This window comes from Amblyomma maculatum, chromosome 8, assembly GCF_055883805.1.
Source record: "Amblyomma maculatum isolate TAMU_Amacu chromosome 8, ASM5588380v1, whole genome shotgun sequence".
In the NCBI taxonomy this organism is placed as follows: Eukaryota; Metazoa; Arthropoda; class Arachnida; order Ixodida; family Ixodidae; genus Amblyomma; species Amblyomma maculatum.
The window spans coordinates 94,739,669-94,761,855 of NC_139351.1; the positions used below are offsets into that span (position 1 = coordinate 94,739,669).

The 22,187-nt window shown below is 43.3% G+C and overlaps 1 protein-coding gene across 5 annotated transcripts in view; it reads right to left on the reverse strand.

The window, feature by feature from the left end:
- The window catches only part of LOC146181857 (uncharacterized), a 145,731-nt gene that overhangs the window by 68,610 nt on the left and 54,934 nt on the right, over nt 1-22,187 (reverse strand). For 4 of the 5 annotated variants that reach the window (XM_084576865.1, XM_084576861.1, XM_084576863.1 and 1 more), the window contains 3 exons: nt 17,472-17,600; nt 8,120-8,269; nt 6,380-6,505 (listed from right to left, as the gene is read on the reverse strand). In XM_084576865.1, coding sequence (XP_084432991.1) covers nt 6,380-6,505; nt 8,120-8,269; nt 17,472-17,600 — 405 coding nt within the window. The remainder of the gene's footprint in view (nt 1-6,379; nt 6,506-8,119; nt 8,270-17,471; nt 17,601-22,187) is intronic. The other variant, XM_084576864.1, reaches the window with a different exon arrangement.

A 22,187-nucleotide genomic window follows, 5' to 3' on the forward strand; every position in this document is an offset into this window, starting at 1 on the left:
CATGGGCCTCGTGGCTTCTTAGATGTTGGCAAGATAAAGTTTCTCAATACATAGGGACTACTTAAGTTATGGGGTGTAGATGGACATGTCCTACTGTATATGTGTGGTGGTGTTTTTAGTGTATGACTTGTGACTATGTGGTGATATTTGCCTGTCCTGCGTGGTAGGAGTTACTGGGCAAAGCAGAGGTGTGGATTTACAAGACAGTATAGAATTTGTGACTGTCATGTTTGGTCGATGTTTTTGGGCTGAGAGGGAGAAAGTGTTGCTATCCCCTTGGTAAAGAAGAGGAAGAATAGAAGAAGAGGAAGATGAGATTGGTCACCGCCATGTTTGGACAAGGTTATGGACTGCGAGGAAGAGAGTGCCTTTTTCCCCTTGGCATACTCTTGGCAAGAGTATGCTATAAAGCTCGCCAAGCAAAACTGGGCAGATTTCTGCAATTCGCTGAAAGGTACCCTGAGCACGGCTAAAGCATGGTCAATATTAAGAAGCTTGATAGACACATCAAAAACCAAAACGGCCACAAGAAGAACCCTTCACACCATAGCCCATAAATACCCGGGCACAGATGCAGAGTTGATCACCGCCATGCACAAGAAATACATAGGAGACCCTACTCCGGCTTGCCAAACTTCATATGCGGGTCAACCAAACCCCTCCCTTGACTCCCCCATAACACTGGCGGAGGTCTACTCAGCCGCCCGTACATTTACAAGAAACACTGCCCCTGGAGGAGACAAGGTCACGTACGCTATGATTAGGAACTTAAGCACAGAACATTTGCAAGACCTAACGAAGTACATCAACGAAGAACTGTGGGAGAAGGGACAGGTCCCATCAGCTTGGAGACACGCGGATATCATCACCATACCAAAGGCTGGAAAGCCACCGGCTGTGGAGAGTCTCCGTCCTATCTCCCTCACTTCTTGCCTGGGAAAACTCTATGAAAAAGTAGTCCACCTAAGGCTCCAAAATTACATCGACGAAAACAACATCTTTCCTTCCTGCATGCTGGGCTTCCGCAAGGGACTCTGCACGCAAGATGCTTTCCTCCGGATTAGGGAAGAAGTCATCAACACCATACCCCGAAAAGGCGAAAATTTCATTCTGGCACTAGATCTCAAAGGAGCATTCGACAACATTGGCCACCAAACCATATTGCACGAATTAAACAATATCAACTGCGGGGAGAAAATTTTCAAATACGTGAAGGCTTTCCTCTCCGATCGCACAGCCACCATAGGAATTGGAGAGATCCGATCACCAAAAGTACCCATGCCGAACAAAGGTACACCGCAGGGTTCTATAATCTCTCCAATGCTATTTAACATAGCAATGATAAATTTAGCAAAAAAACTGTTGACCCGCACTGATATTGGCTTCACTTTATACGCGGTCGACATCACCATCTGGGCTACTCAGGGATCCTTGGCGCAAAAAGAAGAAGCTATGCAAGCCGCTATAGACCTAGTCGAGGAATTTGCCGGGGAGAGCGGTCTTCAATGCTCCCCCGAAAAATCCGAACTTATCAGGCTACACAGAAGAAATTACAAGTCCCCAGGAGAAATTCAGCTCTCTCTAGGAGACCAGATAATTCAAGAGAAGGACAAGATCAGAGTTTTGGGGCTGTGGTTGCAAAGCAATTTGAGAGTGGATTATACAATCAAAACACTCAAAACCACAGTCAACCAAATTTCCAGAATGATTAGAAGGGTGACCTGGCACCGGAAAGGGATGATGGAGGAGGACACCCTCCGCCTTGTACAGGCCCTAGTCGTTAGCAGGATTACCTACAGGCTCCCATATCATGAAATTAGATTCACTGATAAAAGGGCCATTGACACTATCATAAGAGGAGCCTATAAAACGGCCCTAAACCTCCCGCCAACAACATCAACGGAACGTCTTTGGGCACTCGGAGTGCACAACAACTTCGAGGAGCTCAAGGAGGCGGTTCTAGAGAGTCAGAAACAACGCCTAACAACAACGCAGGCGGGTAGGGAAATCCTGTCAAAACTAGGGCTATGGCAGGCACTAAGAACTTCTGAGATCAAATCACAAATTCCGACATCCACAAGAAACAACATCTATGTGAACCCTATACCCAAGCACATGCACCATGAGTTACAAAAGGGTCGAAGGAAAGCCAGAGTCAAATCATTGGAAAAACAATTGTCTAAAGACGTGGAAGCTGTCTACGTGGACATAGGAGCTTGCGGCGAACCTGGCAAGTTCACAATAGCTGCAGTTGACCACAAGAAGAGGCCAATTATTCAGGCTTCAATCTATGCCAAGGATCCTACGGAAGCGGAATCACTGGCAATAGCCATCACCATAAAAACACAAGACAACCAAAATAAGTCATCACACGTAGTGACGGACTCCCAACCAGCCTGCAGGGACTACCTGGCCGGAAAACCTCACAAAAGAGCGTGTGCAATATTACGTTCCATCTCCCAGACGCACACAATTACATGGACACCTGGACACGAAGGCCTAGAAGGAAATGAGGTAGCGAATGATCTAGCCCGAGCTCTCACAAACCGGGCGGATCCCCATCCCTACCTCACCCCTCTCCTAGGACCCTACGGCGACAGGCTGGAACACCTGCGGTTAGAAAGAAGAATTTCCTCACCACCAAACAAACACCTTCCTTCCTCGGACGCTATAGACTGGAGAAAAATACAAACAAACACATTCCCTAATCTTCAAATTTTAAATAAGATAAGCCCAACAAAATACACGAGTTACTGTCTTTGGTGCGGTGCAAGCCCGACACTCTTTCACATCTCTTGGGAATGCCAGGACAAACCTGACCCAACGTTAATAGTGCCATGCCCGACACACGAGCAGTGGGAGGCGGCCCTGACCAGCGATAACCTGGACCAGCAAGCCTGGATTATCCAGCTAGTCCGCAAGTCAGCTGCTGCCAGCGGAGCCCTGGACTAGGGGCACCGACCACCCAGCTCCTGCGAATATTTACTGATTATATGCTCATTAAAAGTTTTCTCTCTCTCTCTCTCCCCTTGGCAAAGAAGAGGAAGATGAGAAGAAGAGGAAGTTGAGACCTGCCTGAGTGTAGAAGAGGAAGTGTTTTCAGGTTCTTCTTACAGTTGGTAGTGTGCGCGTGTGTTGTGTATCTTCTCCTGTGTTTGTGTTTGTTTGCGCCACATATCTGAATACGATGATGCACCAACTAGCCCCTCAAGCCGTTATCTCAAGGGATGTAACTTGCTGCATCTTTTCTTCTACCTCCTCATTTTAATTTTGCGTACAACAAGGGGCACAACAGTATGTCGATATTACAGGCAACAACGAGCATTAACGCAGCCGGCTGCGCAAACCCCTACGCCGCTTGCCGCTCCTCAATGCAGCTACCCTTGAACATGGTGGAAACGCGCGCGGCGACCGATAGATGGCAGCAATTTTGCATAAGGTCTATTGGTGCTACCGTGTGCGTCCACCCCCTGTAGTAAAAATGGACGCTTACATCAAGATGGTGAGCAGGGAAAAAGGAGCCGTCCATCGAAAAACACAACAAAACAAGGGGAAGCCAGTGGCCATTGAACGGCGCACGTGTGAACCGTAAGATCCGTTTGCTCTGCCGTCAGCCACAGCGCCGAGGGAAAGTCTGCTTTCGCCGCGCCTTGAAATTTGAAACGTTGCAACACTTTATGCCGCCTTGCTGGGATGGTCCATTTGGCACAACATGGGAGGCCGGCAGTTGCAGAGGGAAGGACGCGTAATGCCACAGTGTACAATCTTGCAACACCAGCCCGCTTTGTTTACACGAGCCATTATTATCGTGACTTTAGCTCCCTTTAGGTAGAACTGCTGCTAATTTTCCTTGATATAGGCACGAATGCCCTGAGTTTTTAAAGATTATCAAATTCCCTGATAATTCCCAGTTTTCCAGGTTGGTAGACACCCTGAACCTACTCATATCTGCTTCAGAGGTGCAAATTAATCAGTGCAAAGAAAATTTTCAAATTTAAACCATTTTTTAAGGAGCATACAAGGATTGCAGACGCACATACAAAACTGGCCCTCCCTGCTGACTAATTATGCAAATTTTGTGGAGTCCTAGTAAATGTATATGGGAACAATTTGGCACTACAGGTACAGTTCAGCAATTGTAGGATGCACACATTTAAGAAGGTGTGCCAACATGCCTTGATTTCGGAAAAAAACAGCGTTATAACCTAAAGGAGGAAGACATAATAAGGGTCATTCAAAAAGAAATAATAACTAAAAACCCACTGAACACATACGCAAGCAGATGGAAGAATGTTGCCTGGTACTATTAGCAATGTGCAATTAAGTAAATCAGGATTTAAGAGGTGCAGATTAACTAGTATCCCTACTTTAAATGAGATTTAAAATGATGATCATTCATTATGCTGAACCAATGACAGATAACAGGGGATGCTGTCTACCAGACAAGGGATAAAATTTACAAACAAGCTGCAATCGACAGTAGGCTGAATGGCTTCTAAAACATTTAATCGATGTTACCTGCCAACACTGCAAAAATAAAGCCACAACTTTCCTAATAGCATAAAACAAAAAAATTTGATGACTGCAGCAGAACCACAAAGCGTAAAGAAAGGAAGATGTTAGCAAAAACTGCACAAACTGCAGCCACTGCAGCACAAAAAACAACGTGCAGTAGCAAATGCGGCTGCCTGATAGAGTACAGAGAAATCACAGGGACCTTCTTTGTTAATGGGTGAGCTGGGAAAAAGGGATGTGTAAGAACTGAACCAGTGGCTACGACAGACACCAGGGATGCAGTGAACATGAGGACAGTGGACGCAAATGTATGTGTCATTGGGTGTCCACTAGGGTTAAGGTTATGCTGATGTGGACCTGGTGAAGTCATCCACCAGTGATTGCACAAACATTAGCTACATGTGAAGGAATGACGGATACGAAAGGCTGCAGACGTCAGTGAATTCTTGACGGATGAAACCATGGACTGAAGGGATGGCGGAAAGCTCATGGTCAGCATCATATGGCTGTACAGGGCAGGGCCTCTGGTTCCAGGCGGATGATGTTGGTCATATTTCCAGGCGATGTGGACATTTTGTGAGACATGGCCAAATTGAGGAGGTGGGTCTTTTTAGGCTAGGCTAGGGTTAGGCTAGATTATTAGGCTAGGTTAGGTCAGGTTAGGTGGCATTTGGCTGTGTTTTAGATCTTCCACCATTAAGCAACTGTTTTAAGCTACTGGGCTGAAGGCACTGCCTGCAGTTCCCTTCAGCAAATGGTCCTCTTTGTCCAATTCAGACATCTTATCATTAGGCTTGTCATAAGGGGCCAAAATACTTGGAATATACAAGACATAAGATTTGGTCAAAATCTGAGTGCGAGTTGTGTGTCCCAGCTGGACATATCATCTTCATTAGCTTTGTACTAAACTCAGGCGCTATTTTTCAGATAGGATGTTACATTGGAGACCATGAATGCTGGGCACCAGTGGTTGTAACTACTCATATACAAGTAAATGTGGACCTAATTTTCTATGTCGACCTGTCTGTGATAGGGTAATGCCGCAGCCTAACGACGGTGAGCAAAAACAATGGAAAGCATGGTCGGCATCATTGCTCACCACGGGGCTTCATAGTGTATAACAGAGAATAACTTGGAGTCCACAATGGTGCTTCTACACTCGTTTTCCACACAGATGGGCAAAAGCTGCACCTCCAACAATTGTGTTCTCAGAAGAAATACATAAACATATACAAAAATGGATGTGCAGAGATAGTTGCATACAGCAACTAGAAAAGTAAGTTCTTCACTGATGTCTTGGTTCATTTCCTACTCAATTACTTTAAGAGATTGGTCCTCTTTGTCGTCTGCTTGCTGCAATATCAAAGGTGATGCACGAAAACCAAAGCCCGATGGCTACTTGCACTACAGTATGTTCCGTTTTCCACCCCAGTATTTTGGCTGAGTTCAAATAATCGATAAATAATGAATGAAATGCAAAATGCACCTTGCATTATGTGTTTCCATTTTATACAAAAGCTCCGCACAGAATCACGCTCTTTTCCATACACTCTCGAACGAAAGTGCACGCCTATTCCAACTTATGAGGCAATTCTCAAATATATTTCATCCCTATACGAAACTTTGCACCGCATTCCCACACATGACATATTCACACAATTAGGTTCAACATGTCACCTTCCTAATCACTGAATTACTTAAAAAAATGATGTGACAATGAAATCATGCGAAGGGCCATTCATGGTCCAACTTTTGATCATCCACCATTACCACCTTCATAATGTGCACAATCGACGTCTACTGAAGTGAAAAACCACTAAAAAAAAACCAAAAAGAGAAAGAAAGGTCAATTTAGTGAACATACCTGCAATATCCGTAGAACCAGGCTGATCCAGCTGTACCATCTCTTCCTGTTGCACAACTGAGGTTTCCTCAACATCTGTAGAAGTGGGCTGGTCGGGGAATGGTTCCATTGGTTCGAGTTTCACAACTGGTGTGTTGATACGCCATTCAACATGCAAAGAACAAGGGAAGAGAATTACACAGACACAAGGTCAGCCACATCGCAAGTTTATGCATTGCTAACGAAAATGAAAATTATAATATTCTGATAATATGCTGATGCAGGTATGTCTCTCTTGTGAATTCTGAAGTCTTCTAATAAGAAACAAGCACATAAATGCAGTGAATGCCACTCGTTTGCTGTAATGAAAGAATCCCCACATTGTGATTACTAAAATGACATCGAGGACAAAAAAAAGTTGGACTGTATTGCCAAATTACCACATTCTAACTATAAAGACAGTGAAGCGGGGCTGTAATGTGCTAGAACAGGCCAGGAAAGTGAAATATAGGAGGCACTGAAACTGCTCAGTTCTGAACATACAGTACGCTAATGCATATATTTAGTGCAGATCCTACGCGATAGGTTGCAACAGTAAGCGCTTCAAATTGATGTTCACAGCATAGTTTTCTGAGTCCAAAGTTTTGTTTGTTTGGTGGAACAAGTTTTAAATATTTTTTTCAGAAATAAATTAATCTTTTGCTTTTAATAAAATATAACTGCAGCCAGAGTTATCCACAAAATAGATTTTCACGGAGAATAAAAATCACAGGAATTGATTTTAATGCTGTTTCTGGCTAATATTAGATATAGGATATTACACTGGAGAGATAGGATATTACACTGGAAAGCAGGAGTGTTGGGTGCCGTTGGTCGTAACTACTCACATGCGCGTACGCATGGAGCTAATTTTTTTGTGTCGACAGTGTCTGTGCCAGCGTAATGAAGCAAGGTAATGAAGACGAGCAAGAAAATTAGAAGGCACTGTCGGCGTTATTGCTTGCTACGCTTGCTACAAGGCTTCATAGAGCATGACTGAGAGAACGAGTTGGTGTCTGCTGCAGAGCTTTTACTTTTATTTTTCATAGAGGTAAGCACGCACCTTCAACAATTGTGTTTTGGGAAGAAATATATTTATATAAAAAATAAGTTATATGGAGAAAACTGCGTACAGCAACAAGAAAAGTGAGCTTTTCATTGTTCTGTTCATCACCTACTCAATTACTTAAAGGGATTGGTCCTTTGCTGTCTGCCTGCTTGCAGTACCCTGGGCGATGCACAAGAAACAAAAGCAAATGCTACCTGCTTCGAAGTTTCTCTTTTTTTTCCTTTTTCCTCCCAGTATTTTGCTTCAGTTGGAAAAATTCAAAAATAATGAAGGAAGAGTGAAATGCATCTTGCACTATGTTTTCCCGCATTACACAAAAACTCCATGCAGAATCAAGCTGCTTTCCATACACTCTCGAACCACTGTCCAATGCCTATTCCAACTTATGAGGTCAGTCTAAAAAAAAATTTGGTTTCTATACAAAATTTCCACAATAATTCATTCACACAATTAGGTTCAATATGTCAACTTCCAAATCACTGAATCACTTATATAAAATAATGTAAGATTGAAATCCCGCTAAAAGCCATACAAAGTCCAATTTTTGAGAATGCACCATTACCACCTTCGTAACATGCACATTCCATGTCTACTGAAGTAAAAAACCATTCAAAAAAAAAAAAGAAAAGAAAAGGCCTTTTTAGAGAACATACATTTAATGTTCGTAGAGCCAGGCTGGTCCGGCAACCGTACCATCTCTTCCTGCTGTGCAACTGGGGTATTATCAACATCTGCAGAAGCAGGCTGGTCGGAGGGTGATTCCATCGCTTCCTGCTTCACAACTGGCATGTTCATATGTCTCCCTACATGCAGGAATCAAGGCAGAAGAAATAATGAGACACAATGTCAGCCTAATGGCAACTCTCCACATTACTGACCAATATATATGTATATATATATATATATATATATATATATATATATATATATATATATAAGGAGATCAATTAAGGGGAAAATGAGGGTGCTCGTTATAATACATAAAGGAAAGAAGCCAACAGTCGGCGAGGCCCAGGAAAGCGTTGGGGATGGTACTTTTATGTCTTTTTTTTTAAATGTTTGCTTAGATAATCACAGAAATCAGTAATGTAATCTGTTTAGGGGAAAGATAATTAAACACAAAGTAGAAGAAAAAACAACGTGCCGATGGTGGGATCCGAACCCACGACCTCCGAATATCGCGTCCGGTGCTCTTCCAACTGAGCTACATCGGCCGCTGTCCCCCTGCTACTTGCTTGGGTATTTATGTTGTCTGTATACTAACCTTGAGAGTGTTCACCAGCGCCACCCTCAGCCATAGCGGCGGACGTAGAACGTCCTTTGTTACCGCCAGCGTCACGTAGAACGTGATCAAAAGCGAGGGCGAAAGCTGTGCTAGAACCCTCTTACGCTACCTATGGCTTCAAGACTGCCAGAACCGAGACCCCCGTAAGCTACGAGCAGATCAATTAAGGGGAAAATGAGGGTGCTCGTTATAATACATAAAGGAAAGAAGCCAACAGTCGGCGAGGCCCAGGAAAGCGTTGGGGATGGTACTTTTATGTCTTTTTTTTTTTTAAATGTTTGCTTAGAAAATCACAGAAATCAGTAATGTAATCTGTTTAGGGGAAAGATAATTAAACACAAAGTAGAAGAAAAAACAACGTGCCGATGGTGGGATCCGAACCCACGACCTCCGAATATCGCGTCCGGTGCTCTTCCAACTGAGCTACATCGGCCGCTGTCCCCCCTGCTACTTGCTTGGGTATTTATGTTGTCTGCATACTAACCTTGAGAGTGTTCACCAGCGCCACCCTCAGCCATAGCGGCGGACGTAGAACGTCCTTTGTTACCGCCAGCGTCACGTAGAACGTGATCAAGAGCGAGGGCGAAAGCTGTGCTAGAACCCTCTTACGCTACCTATGGCTTCAAGACTGCCAGAACCGAGACCCCCGTAAGCTACGAGCAGATCAATTAAGGGGAAAATGAGGGTGCTCGTTATAATACATAAAGGAAAGAAGCCAACAGTCGGCGAGGCCCAGGAAAGCGTTGGGGATGGTACTTTTGAGTCTTTTTTTTTTTTAAATGTTTGCTTAGAAAATCACAGAAATCAGTAATGTAATCTGTTTAGGGGAAAGATAATTAAACACAAAGTAGAAGAAAAAACAACGTGCCGATGGTGGGATCCGAACCCACGACCTCCGAATATCGCGTCCGGTGCTCTTCCAACTGAGCTACATCGGCCGCTGTCCCCCCTGCTACTTGCTTGGGTATTTATGTTGTCTGTATACTAACCTTGAGAGTGTTCACCAGCGCCACCCTCAGCCATAGCGGCGGACGTAGAACGTCCTTTGTTACCGCCAGCGTCACGTAGAACGTGATCAAGAGCGAGGGCGAAAGCTGTGCTAGAACCCTCTTACGTTACCTATGGCTTCAAGACTGCCAGAACCGAGACCCCCGTAAGCTACAAGCAGATCAATTAAGGGGAAAATGAGGGTGCTCGTTATAATACATAAAGGAAAGAAGCCAACAGTCGGCGAGGCCCAGGAAAGCGTTGGGGATGGTACTTTTATGTCTTTTTTTTTTAAATGTTTGCTTAGATAATCACAGAAATCAGTAATGTAATCTGTTTAGGGGAAAGATAATTAAACACAAAGTAGAAGAAAAAACAATGTGCCGATGGTGGGATCCGAACCCTTCTTTCCTTTATATATATATATATATATATATATATATATATATATATATATATATATATATATATATATATATATATATATATGTTTTTAAAGTTACGCTCGCCCGAAATATGACTATACAGTCATGGTCTACCCCTGAAGGCTGGACCAATGTTACTAGAATCAACTCAGCTTCACAAACCCAGCTCCACTACCATTGATGGATGCATGGATGGAATATAGGAGCGTCCCCTTTGAAACGGGGTGGTAGCAATAGCTATCATGCTCATTTTTCTCCCTATATCTTAATTATTGATTTAGATTGGTTAACTAAACCATCATTCTATTTATTAAATTTTTGTTTCTACATTACTAACCATGGATGGATGGAATATGGGAGCATCCCCTTTGAAACGGGGTGGTAGCAGTAGCTATCATGCTCATTTTTCTCCCTATATCTTAATTATTGATTTAGAATGGTTAACTAAACCACCATTCTATTTATTAAATTTTGTTCCTACATTACTAACATTATGTCACTTCTCTGCTTTTAAGCCACCAATCTTCCAGTCGTTTTTTGCTAGTTTCCACCGCCGGTTTATTCACCCGGCCACTTATCTCTAAAGCCCAGAGCTTCAGGAACAGTGATTGCGCCTGCACCAACTTCCGGATAGATACCATTACATTCGAGTATAATATGGTCAATTGTTTCACTGGAGTTTCCACATACAGCACATGCGTCATCTCCATTGTTAAATTTCTTTTTGTAGCTGCGTGTTCTAAGGCACCCTGATCTAGCTTCAAAAAGTAGGGCACTGCCTCTTGAGTTATCAAAGAAATCTTCCTTCCTGATCTGCATTTTCCACTTTCGGTATAATTCCACACTCTGTTTCTTTTCCATCGAATTTATCCAATTTTTACCTTCTGTGTTTTTCACCTGTTGCTTAATGCTCTTTATTTCTCCGTCCTTGTTACTAGCAGACTTACTAGTTAGTTTCCTAGTTCTTTTCCTCCATTGTGAGTCAACGCTTTTTAGGTACAGGTATTTAAATACTTTAGCTGCCCATCTGTTACTGTCCAATTTCCTCAGGCGTTCCTCATATAATATTTTACTCTGAGCTTCCCGTACTTCGAAAGATGCCCAGCCCATATCTCCCTGTACCGCCTCATTTGTAGTTTTACCGTGGGCACCTAGTGCTAATCGTCCAACGGATCTCTGATTTGTTTCTAATGTCGACTGTACCTCTGATTTTAGGCACAAAACCGCATTTCCGAAAGTAAGTCCGGGCACCATAATTCCTTTCCAAATACCCCTCAAAACCTCATACCTATTGTATCCCCACAATGCCTTATGCTTCATTATCCCGACATTCCTTCGCCCTTTGGCCTTAAGGGATTGCTCATGCTTTCCAATGTATGCCAATCCTTCGTTTACCCATACCCCCAGATATTTATATTCTGCTACTCTAGGTATTTCAAGGCCTTGTATTTTAAGACCCTGATCAGCTGAGCCGTTGAAAATCATCAGACCCGACTTAACGGCGCTGAAACTGAAGCCTAGAGCGTCCCCTTCGTCTCCGCACTACTTAACTAGAGTTTGCAATTCTTCCAGGCTCTCAGCTAGCAGCACAATATCGTCTGCATACATCAAACCGGGGAGGCGCTGCTCTACCGCCTTTCCACCTAATCTATATGACAGGTTAAAACCTAGGTTACTGTCTTGTATCCTCCGTTCCAGGTTTATCATATAAAGCATGAACAGCACCGGTGATAGAGGACAGCCTTGTCTTAATCCTTTGCATACTTTGACATCCTCTGTACTTCTTATCCCTTCCCACGTAATTTCTACTTTGTTATCCCGGTATATTTCCTGTAGGAACTCTATTATCTCATAACCGATACCTTCTTCTTTTAATATGTTCCACAGGAGTTCCCTGCTTACGTTGTCGTACGCCCCGTTTATGTCCAGGAAGGCCAAATACAAAGGTCTATTTTCCACTCTAGATATTTCGATGCATTGGGTAAGCACGAACAGGCTATCATCTAAGCGCCTACCATTTCTAAAGCCGTTCTGAAGTTCTCCGAGTATCTTCTTACTTTCTACCCATGCTTGCACCTTTAATTTCACCGCCTGCATGGCTAACCTGTACATAACAGATGTTATGGTAATCGGCCTGTAGGATTTTATGTGCATTCTGTCTCCTTTCCCTTTATAGATCAAATTCATTTTACTCTGCCGCCAGCTGTCCGGAATTTGCTTATTCGTTATGACTGTTTCCAGAGCTTTTAACAACGTTTCCTTACTTTTTGGACCTAGTTCATTAATCAGCTTGATCGGAATTCCATCTATTCCTGTAGATGTGTTTTTAGGAATATTTTTTTCGGCCTTTTTCCAGTTTAAATTGGTCACTTCTAAGCTCCTTTGTATTCTGCTACCTTGTGTTGCTTCCTGATTTGCGGAGATTACCCTATCGTCACTCTTAAATGACTCGGCTATAACTGATGTAATGTAGTTCACTGCGTTATCTCCCTTTAAATAATTTCCCGCGTTATCTTGAATCCGATCCTGCTTTCTTTGATTCTTCTTCCCTAGCCAGCTTATATGGTTCCAGAATTTTCTTGCTCCGCCTCTAGAGGCATCGTGTATATCAGCCATCCAGCGATCGGTGGTCTGTCTTATTTTACTTTGGACGAGGGCCTGCACTTGAAGTTTCTTTTGTCGATATGATTCCCATTTTTGGTCGATTTCCTCCTGAGGTACCTGTGCCTTCTTTGCCATTCGGTGTTCCCTTGAAGCAGCCCGTCGTTGTTCAATAGCTTCCCTGATTTCCTTATTCCATCAGCTCCGTGGCTTCCTCTTTCCTTCCAGCGGTTTGCTACTTTAACCTCCTGAATTTTCCTCCTTATGAGTAGTTCCACCTGTTCATAATCCCAGTCTTCCATGGGGCTTTTCTCTATTGCTTCCTCTATGTCTGCTGCTATCTGCGCTATTTGATCGTCGTTTAATTTTGCGTTTACGTTTTGTCTAAGTTCCATTTCTCTTTTCATCAAGGGCCCCATCTGCAGACTAATACGTTTATGATCACTTCCCAGACTACACTCCCCTTCTTCGTCTATTTCCATTTTTGTGACCTTGCTATAAATTTCCTGTGACATTAGACAATAGTCAATGGTTGTCTGCCTGTTGCGGAATTCCCACGTGATTTGGCCTTCACATTTTGTTTCTCTATTTACTATAACTAGATCGTGTCGCTCACAGAAATCTAGCATTAGCCTGCTGTTACAATCCGTGTATCCATCCAGATCGTCGATGTGGCCGTTCATGTCCCCCAGTAGAATAATATTGGCCCTGTTTCCAAACTGGCTTATATCGTCACTGAGACATTCAACAAGATCCCTGTTTTCTTGCCTGCATTGATGCCCTGTTCCTAAATAAACTACCCCTAGCCATGTCTTTATGCCGGCAATTGTTCCTGAAACCCAGATATGTTCTTTACAAGATGATTTAATTCTTTGCCAATTTGTTCCCTGGTGTATCAACATACCTACCCCTCCACCCTTTTTTTCCGTTCTCGTTCTGTTGCACCCTTCCCAGACGTAGCCTTCTACAAACGGTGGATCTTCTAGATCCCTGAGATGAGCCTCGCAAAGAGCGTACACACCTATTTTGTCATCCTTCAACTGCTGTTCTATCTCTAGCCATTTCGGTCTTTTTCTACCTCCTTGCATGTTTATGTAGCTGATCCTAGTGTTAAATTTCTTTTTTGTACTTTTCTTTCTCGACCTACTCTTTGCCATTTTTGGGGGCTCAGCCTCCATTATTACACTTTCTTCTGCTACACTTCTAACTACCTCTGTGCACGGAGTCCTCGTGGACCCCCTAAAAAAGCTACAGCCCTGCCTGCCAGGTGCCAGCCGATCTCTGCTCCCACCCTTCTGTTAAAATGAATGCCATCTCGCTGAAAAGCCCTACCAAAACCTGCTTTATATACCTCCCTGTTTACCTCAACCACTTCGAAACGCTTCTCCAGGCTTAACTTTCTTATGCCCTGATTAACTGTCACCACGTCCTTTTCCATCTTTCCGTTCAATCCTAGCACCTCTGGTACTGTGCATACAACTATCTGCGTCTGCTGTGCTATCTCCCTGATCTCGTCAACTCCCTTAGCTAAACTTTCCACCACTGCTGCAGCGTCACCATTTAGGACATCATTTAGCCCCGCGGCTACTATTACCATACTGCGCTCTGCGGAATTCTTCAACAGCCTATTTTTACTCTCTTTTAGCACTGCCCTCGTTGTTCTTCCTGGGAAAGCTCCAACCAGCACTCTCTTATCACCCCTTAAACGTTCCAAGATATCTCGCTTGCACCTGTCCATGTTAGAATCTTCACCCAGCAGAAAAGTGCGCCCCTAGTGGCCAAAGTGAGAACTACAGCGCTGCAGTCAACTCTTGCTCCCGGGCGCGTCGTCTGCTACACGCTGCATGGAAGCTTAGAGCGGCCGGTGCACACACAGCTGTTGCGTTTTGCCGTTGCAGCGTAAGTAATAACGCCATTTTGGAGGAGCTTTGGAGCGACAAAACTAGTTTTCAATCATTTGAATTATATTTTGGAGCTCATATTTCTAAGGTCAAATGCCTTTGATAATTGTATTTCTCTTTCTGACATAAAAAAATTCCCAATCAGATTCCTTTTTATGCATGTTAGGTGCTTTTCCAGCTTCGCACTCATCTCTGACAACACAAACAGCCAAAGCATGTACAGATGTATAATATAACACAGGCTGACCTGAGGAACAACTTGGAATAGACTAGCAGCCTGACCTAAACTGTTAGCCTATTTTGACTTGATTGATGTCATGATATCTGTTGAGTCTAAAACTTTAGCGCCCTCAAGCAGTGTCACTAATTTGGAGTTCAGATTAATGAGCATGACATTTCCGCTCTCTATCTTGTGCGCATCCTTTTTGATTCTGTGCCAGTACTTATAAATTCCTGCGCACTAGACACTAGTGTGTTCAGGAAAGATAGATGGTACTGAAGGGTAGCCTTTTCATCCTTCAGCTTCTTTGTTGCACTAACAATAGTTAATTCTTTCGCCTGATAAATGCTGGAGCTAATTTTTAACATCTTGGCAATAGGCCCTGCATGGCTTTCCAACACCTTTGGGAAGCTTCCTAGTGATTGACACCTTTGGTGCACCAACCCATTATGCTTCAAGTATGATTTTGTCTGCCGTAGGCCTGACAAGCTTGTTACTGACAAAGAGGCTTGATGGTGAAGTATGTGCTTGTTTTCACAGTGAAATCATTAGAATAACTCAAGCAGTCTTTTGCACTTGGACAAGTTTCCTAATGGCTCACAGTAGTTTGCGCTATCTGCTTTGCTTGCTGATTCTCTCTCCACCGGCGATTCAAAAGGCTGAGAGGAGGTGCTATATGCCACACGCACAGTGCATCTTTTTTGGAATTATTTTCCCCGCCGGGGTGGTGCAGTGGTAAGATGCCCGTCTACTGTGCTGGAGTACCCGCGTTCGATCCCGACCGCAGCGGCTGCGTTTCGATGGAACGAAATGAAGAGGCGTCCGTGTGCTGTGCGATGTCAGCACACGTTAAAGATCCCCAGGTGGTCGCAATTACTCTGCAGCCCTCCCCTACGGCTCCTCTTTCTCTCTTTCCACTTTCATTCCCACCTTCCTCCCTTCCCTTACAGCGTGGTTCAGGTGTCCACAGAGATAAGTGTGACAAATACTGCGTCTTTCCCTTCCTCTGAACCTATTATTATTATTTCCCTTCAATCAATTGTGGCTCACATTAAATTTACTTGCAAACAAAAATTTATCATGCTCCATGCTTGTCTCCCTTACGAAATTTTTTGTTTTTTACATCAAAAAACACCAAGTCCACGGCAAGGCGACAGGTTATTACACTTTAACGAAAGCAAGTTTTGTGCCAAGTATGCATGTATTTGTAGTCATTTGGAGCCTGTTTGGACAATACGATTTTCAGATAATACATTTTTATCTTCAGTGCCCGTGAGAATCATATCAACGAGATTACACTACAAATGCCTATTCCCATTTCACTGCAATAGCAGACTCTCCAGAATGTGAGCAACGCGGGTGTGATGAAATGATTGGACATATACTTTGTAACTGCCCTTGATTTGTGCCAGAGCATGCCATCCTGGCTGCTACGCCCCGCTACTTGGACACTCATCCTCTTACACAAGAAAGGATTCTGGGGCCTTGGATAAAACCTCCATTAGAAAGGAAAGTGGTGAAGGCACTCCTGAAGATACTAAAGGAATTGGGGTGGACTTCATGACTACAAACATTAATTGTGCTTCCTCTGTCCCTTTATTGTCGAGGGCTATGGACAAATAAAAAAAAATAATAATTTCACTGCCTCTCTTTCTTTCCTTCCCCCCCGCCCTCCCTCTTCATGTAGAGCAGCCTACAGGGCACCACCCAGCTAACCTCCGTAGTCTTTCATTTTTCTGTTTCTCTCACTCTCTTTTCGATGGGATGTTGAAGCAGCTATGTTCCTCTTGTGAATGCTAAGGGCTTCTAATAACAAAATTATAAAATAAAGCAGTGCATGTTACTAGTTTGCTGTAATGCCAGAAACCCCTCATTATTAATACTAATGGGACATCAAGTCAACCTGTATCAACAAATTGCTCCAATCAAAAAAGATGAAAAAGAGATTTCATATTCTCACATGGCAGTGACTAGGCCATAGGCAGCAATCGAACAGTCTTGGTTCTTAATGAAATGAAGTCTTTTTTGGGCTGACTTGCGCCCACAAATGAATTAAGCAATTCAGCAACGAAGAAAGCAGGAAGGATGTTCGTCGGTTGACGAAGTATGAATTCTCGTTGCATTCGGCAGTGCTCAATTTAAATTTGGCGCTGAAACATTTAAATAAGCCAGTGGAGGGATACCGAAAAAGTTCGGAATAATATGGAAACAGTTGTGCTTGCCAGCAATCATTCCAGACTAATTTCGGTGCATCTTGCGATGCAAAGAAAGCAATAAAAACGCGCTTCATGGCACCAAGCACAATATAAGTCCGTGCACCATCGCCGACACGGCCTTATGCTGGAGGCTGTTGCAAAACAACAAAGATTTCAATGGTTTGCAGCAATATGCTAGAACAGACCAAGAAAGCAAAATATAGGCGGCCATGAAACTGCCCACTTTTTAAAATGTGATGCATTAATTCATAGCTAAAGGCTACACATGGTCCAACTTTTGAACATGCAGCATTACTGCTTTCATGATATTCAAATTCCACATCAATTAAGACAAAAAAGCACTTAAAAAGGCCTGTCTTAATGAACATACATGCAATGTCCATAGAGCCAGGCTGGCCCACCAACAGCACCATCTGTTCCTGTTGCACAACTGCGGTGCCTTCAACATTTGCAGCAGTAGGCTGGCTAGGGGATGGATCCATCACTTTTTGGTTCACAACTGGTATGTTCATATGCCGTCCAACATGCAGAGAACAAGGGAAGAGAATTATACAGTCACATGGTCAGCCATGTGGCAAAATTTCACATTGCTAACCAATATGAAAATAAGCATTTATGACATGCTGATGCAGCTATGCTCCTCTTGTGTACGATGAAGTCGTCTTAACAAAAAACAAGCACATAAAACCAGTATATGTCAAAGCTTGTTATAACGCTAGTACGTGCACATTATTAAGCCGACATTCACACAATCACACAAGGTGATTGAAAGCCTGCACCTGCAGGCAGATCACATGATGAAGGCCGATTTCCCTAAAAAGATTGTGACATCCATTGCTGAAGGCCTGTTAAAAATGATAAAATCTGGGAAACAGGCAACGACAACTGAGCTGCAAGCTCATGGGTGGGCTAAATGCATGGCACTGCCATACATTCACCAGCTGACACACCGCCTAAAGAAGGTGGCGGAGAAAGGCAATGTCCGAGTTGTGCTCCCTGCATCAGATAAACTCGGGAAAACTATGCAAGGCTGTTAATGCTGCCTCAGAGAAGAAAAAACACCCTTGAACAATAAAACAACAAATTCCGTATGTGGCCTGCAAGACCAATGTGGTCTACAGAATTCCCTTGTCATGTGGGAATTTCTACATCGGCCAAACTGGCCGATGTATCAATGTTCGGCTAATGGAGCACAGGCATGCTGTCGAGGCAATATCAGGCTCGGGGCACTTGGCGGCACATTGCAAACGCTGCGAGGATAATTGTGTTCCAATATACAATCAGACACGGGTCATTTTTTGAAGCTCAGACCAGAAGGAGCGTGAAATACTCGAAGCATTTCTCATTGATATTGAATAAAAGTCATGCGTAAGCAAGCCTTCGTTATCTTTATCATCCAAAGTAATACAATTCCTGAACCCGAAGATACCGCTGCACATGTGCACATGTTTTTTTACATGGTTTGCTTGTATATTGAATGCGTTGTCTGGAATAAACCATGTTAATGTCTAGCGTTCGTGGTGTTCGCTTCTCTTCTGTCCCTGTCTTTAGCGCTAATTACCTTGTGCATTGAATCTAATAATCACAAATTAGCCCAACTGTCTGCTTTGAAGGACAAACTGAAGTTGGTCTGTATTAACAAATTCATCATCATCATCATCATCATCAGCCTGATTATACCCACTGCAGGGCGAAGGCCTCTCCCATATCTCTCCACTTAACCCGGTTCTGTGCTAGCTGCATCCACTTGACCCCTGCGAACTTCTTAATCTCATCCGCCCACCTAACTTTCTGCCGCCCCCTGCTACGCTTTCCTTCCCTTGGAATCCAGTTTGTTACCCTCAGCGACCATCGGTTATCCTCTCTTCGCACTACATGTCCTGCCCATGTCCATTTCTTCTTCTTAATTTCCACTAGAATGTCGTTAACTTGAGTTATTTCTCTGACCCACTCTGCACGCTTTCTATCTCTTAATGTTACCCCTACCATTTTTCGTTCCATAGCCCTCTGGGTTGTCCTCAACTTAAGTAGAACTCTCTTGGTTAGCCTCCACGTTTCAGCCCCATAGGTGAGTACAGGCAAGATGCAACTGTTGTATACTTTCCTCTTGAGCGATACCGGTAAGCTGCTAGTCATAATCTGCGAGTGCTTGCCAAATGCGCTCCATCCCAATCTTATTCTTCTTGTTATTTCCTTTTCATGATCCGGATCTGCGGTTACTACCTGTCCTAAGTAGATATATTCGCCTACTACTTCCAGTATTTCGCTACCTAATGTAAACTCCTGTTCCTTCCCGAGGCTGTTGAACATTACCTTAGTCTTCTGCATATTGATTTTCAAGCCTACCTTTCTACTTTTCCTGTCTAGGTCATCAATCATTATTTGCAGTTCATCTCCCGAGTTGCTTAGCAAGGCAATGTCATCACAAATTACCACATTCTAATGGCAATTACGGTGAAAGATAAGGTGTTATATGCTAGAAAAGGCCAGATAAGTGAAATATATGTTGCATTGTAACTGGCAACAATATAAACAATATGAACCACTTTGCTGGCACTCTCAAGACAACTTAGGAGACCACGAGGCACACCCCCTCGCGCAGTGCGTGCAGGCACGAAACATGTGCACCCAACTATGTTCTCAGATTCAGGGTTTTTGAGATCGATGTCATTAAGTATGTGTATCGCCTGCCCAGAGTTCCTTGCCAGAGACATCCTTTCTACAGAAGCTATTTTTCAGCACCTTTAAACAAGTTCCGTATCCAGCATTTCTCGAAAGAGCGACCGACGCGCTTTGTGTGAATGCTGGTCAAATGTCCACTATCCAGTTCTACAGCATGGCCATGGCTGGAGAGATCCGCGAGAGACCTGTGCAAAATGGCGAGTGATCCTTTTCTACGTAGTGCAAGGTGCGATCGACCCCCTTTCGGTCACATGTGCATCGCGGGCATCGTGGTCGAGAATAATTAGTTAAAAAATACTATCCGCCAGAAAAATAATGAAAACTGCATTGAAAACACAAAAACATTTCAACGAATTCTCGAGAATTTTGTCAAAAAACAGGAAGTTTTAAACAAGTATTTATAACCCACTTGAACTAGCTTCTGTGATATCACACAGTACTACATTACCTTATAGGTACACCTAGACGCTTTTCTGCGGTTTTTGCGAACCACAGAAAATAACGAGCCATATATATTGCTAACGGTGCAGATGCACTAGTTATATAAATTAATCGTTACAAGAAGCATCTATTATTGAACCTCCAATGAAGGTATGGTTTGCACAAAGTAATATTGGCAAGAAAGAATGGCGGAAGTTAATTTAAGCATGGCTTGCACATAGTAATATAAGCAAAAGCTGTTAAGCATGGCTTTGCATGGCCTAACAAGGTCATGCACAGTGTTGGATACACAAGCTTCCCTTCATGAGCAGATGAGATAGTGCCTTTAAACACATATTTTCATTTTTCCATTTTTAAAGATATTTTTTGTTCAAATTGTAAGTTAGAGAAAGGAAGAAGCAGCATCTCGCTTTTCGATAGAGACCTATATTTAAAAAGGTCAAGGTCATTTGGTCCCTGCGAGGTCAAATCAGAAGTTACACCCCATATAGCAGAGCCTATGCTCTAGAAGGAAAAATGACATTTCCCAGCTCGCACCGCCTAAGGCACAACAGGCGTGGTTGATACACAGTGACAGCTGCCAGCCAAACATTGCCTGTGATGTCGCAGCACAACTTCTTAATACTAATGCAGACAATAAATCGTAACAAGCCCCACCACAGTGACTCAGTGGTTAGGGCACTAAACTACTAAACACAAGGGCGCAGGTTCAACCATGGCCACAGCAGCCTCTTTTGAATAGAGACGAAATGCAAGATGCCTCTGTACTGTGCAATGTCAGTGCACACTAAATAACCCCAAGTAGTCAAATTTCCGTAGTCCACCATAACAGTTTCCCTCATAGGCTGAGCTGGTCTGAGACATTCAACATCAGTGAAAAGCAACATCACAAATGTCCATATTGTTAAGGATATCATCCCACGCAACAAAAAAAGAATATTCATTTAAACTGCTAAACGACATGCAGAATTTCTCATCGTATTGCAGCAAAAGCTTCAGCAAGCATCAGAGATGGTTCTCAGCATTCGCAGATGCAGAGCTTGAGTTGACTCACAATGCTATGCAATAAATGCATTAAAACAGCCTTAGTTATCTAATCTTTACCACCCTAGAGAAAACTCTACTTACAATAAGAAAACTGGCTGCCCACACGAGAAATGATTTTGATCTCATCAATGAATGAAGTTTAGTCTCCCAAAGAATATCTTTGTTCTAGGTTACACTGTGGTCAATTAAACGCCTTTCTTGTACAGGAGGTCTGTGAATATGTGGGGAAGCTGGCAAGCATAACAACTGACACTAAAAAATGTAGCAAAATTTTTCAGCGTTCATATTGGCAAAACACGGCAGGCAATCATGAATTTATGGTTTCTGGATGATGACTTCTTCTTTTTTTCTTTTTTTCGTGACATTTTACCATGTAGTCCTGTGAAGATGCCTTTCGATAGATTTGAGATGTGGAATGGTTTGTCACTTTTGTGAGTTTGCATATACATCACCAGGAGTAGGTTTTGCGCAAAAGGCATAGGACACAACTGGCACGACAAAGGCTTCTCACCAGTGTGTACAGAGATGCAGCACAACAATAAAGCTTTTTGCTAAACTTGCTTGGTTTGGTTTGTAGGGTCAACTAACGCACCGTGGAAGCTTTTCAGGCCTGCGCCAAAGTTCTGACGTCACGGCTTGGAGGCCTTCATTCCCGGCCTCCCTTCCTGTCAGGAAAGTGGTTAAAATTGAGCTGTCACGGAAGCCGCAACAGCGGCCGCAGTGAGCATAGACGACCTCGCCTTTACAGCTGGAGTTTCTCTGTGCCACTGAGGTCAGTGTTTCAGTGCTTGCAACTCGTGCTACCTTCCTATGAGTGCTATGTGAGTTTGAAGGCATGATGCCAAATAAGTGCTGTGTGCCAGGTTGTTCTGACAGTTACCTAAAAGGGAATAAGGTTCAGGTGTTTTCACTTCTG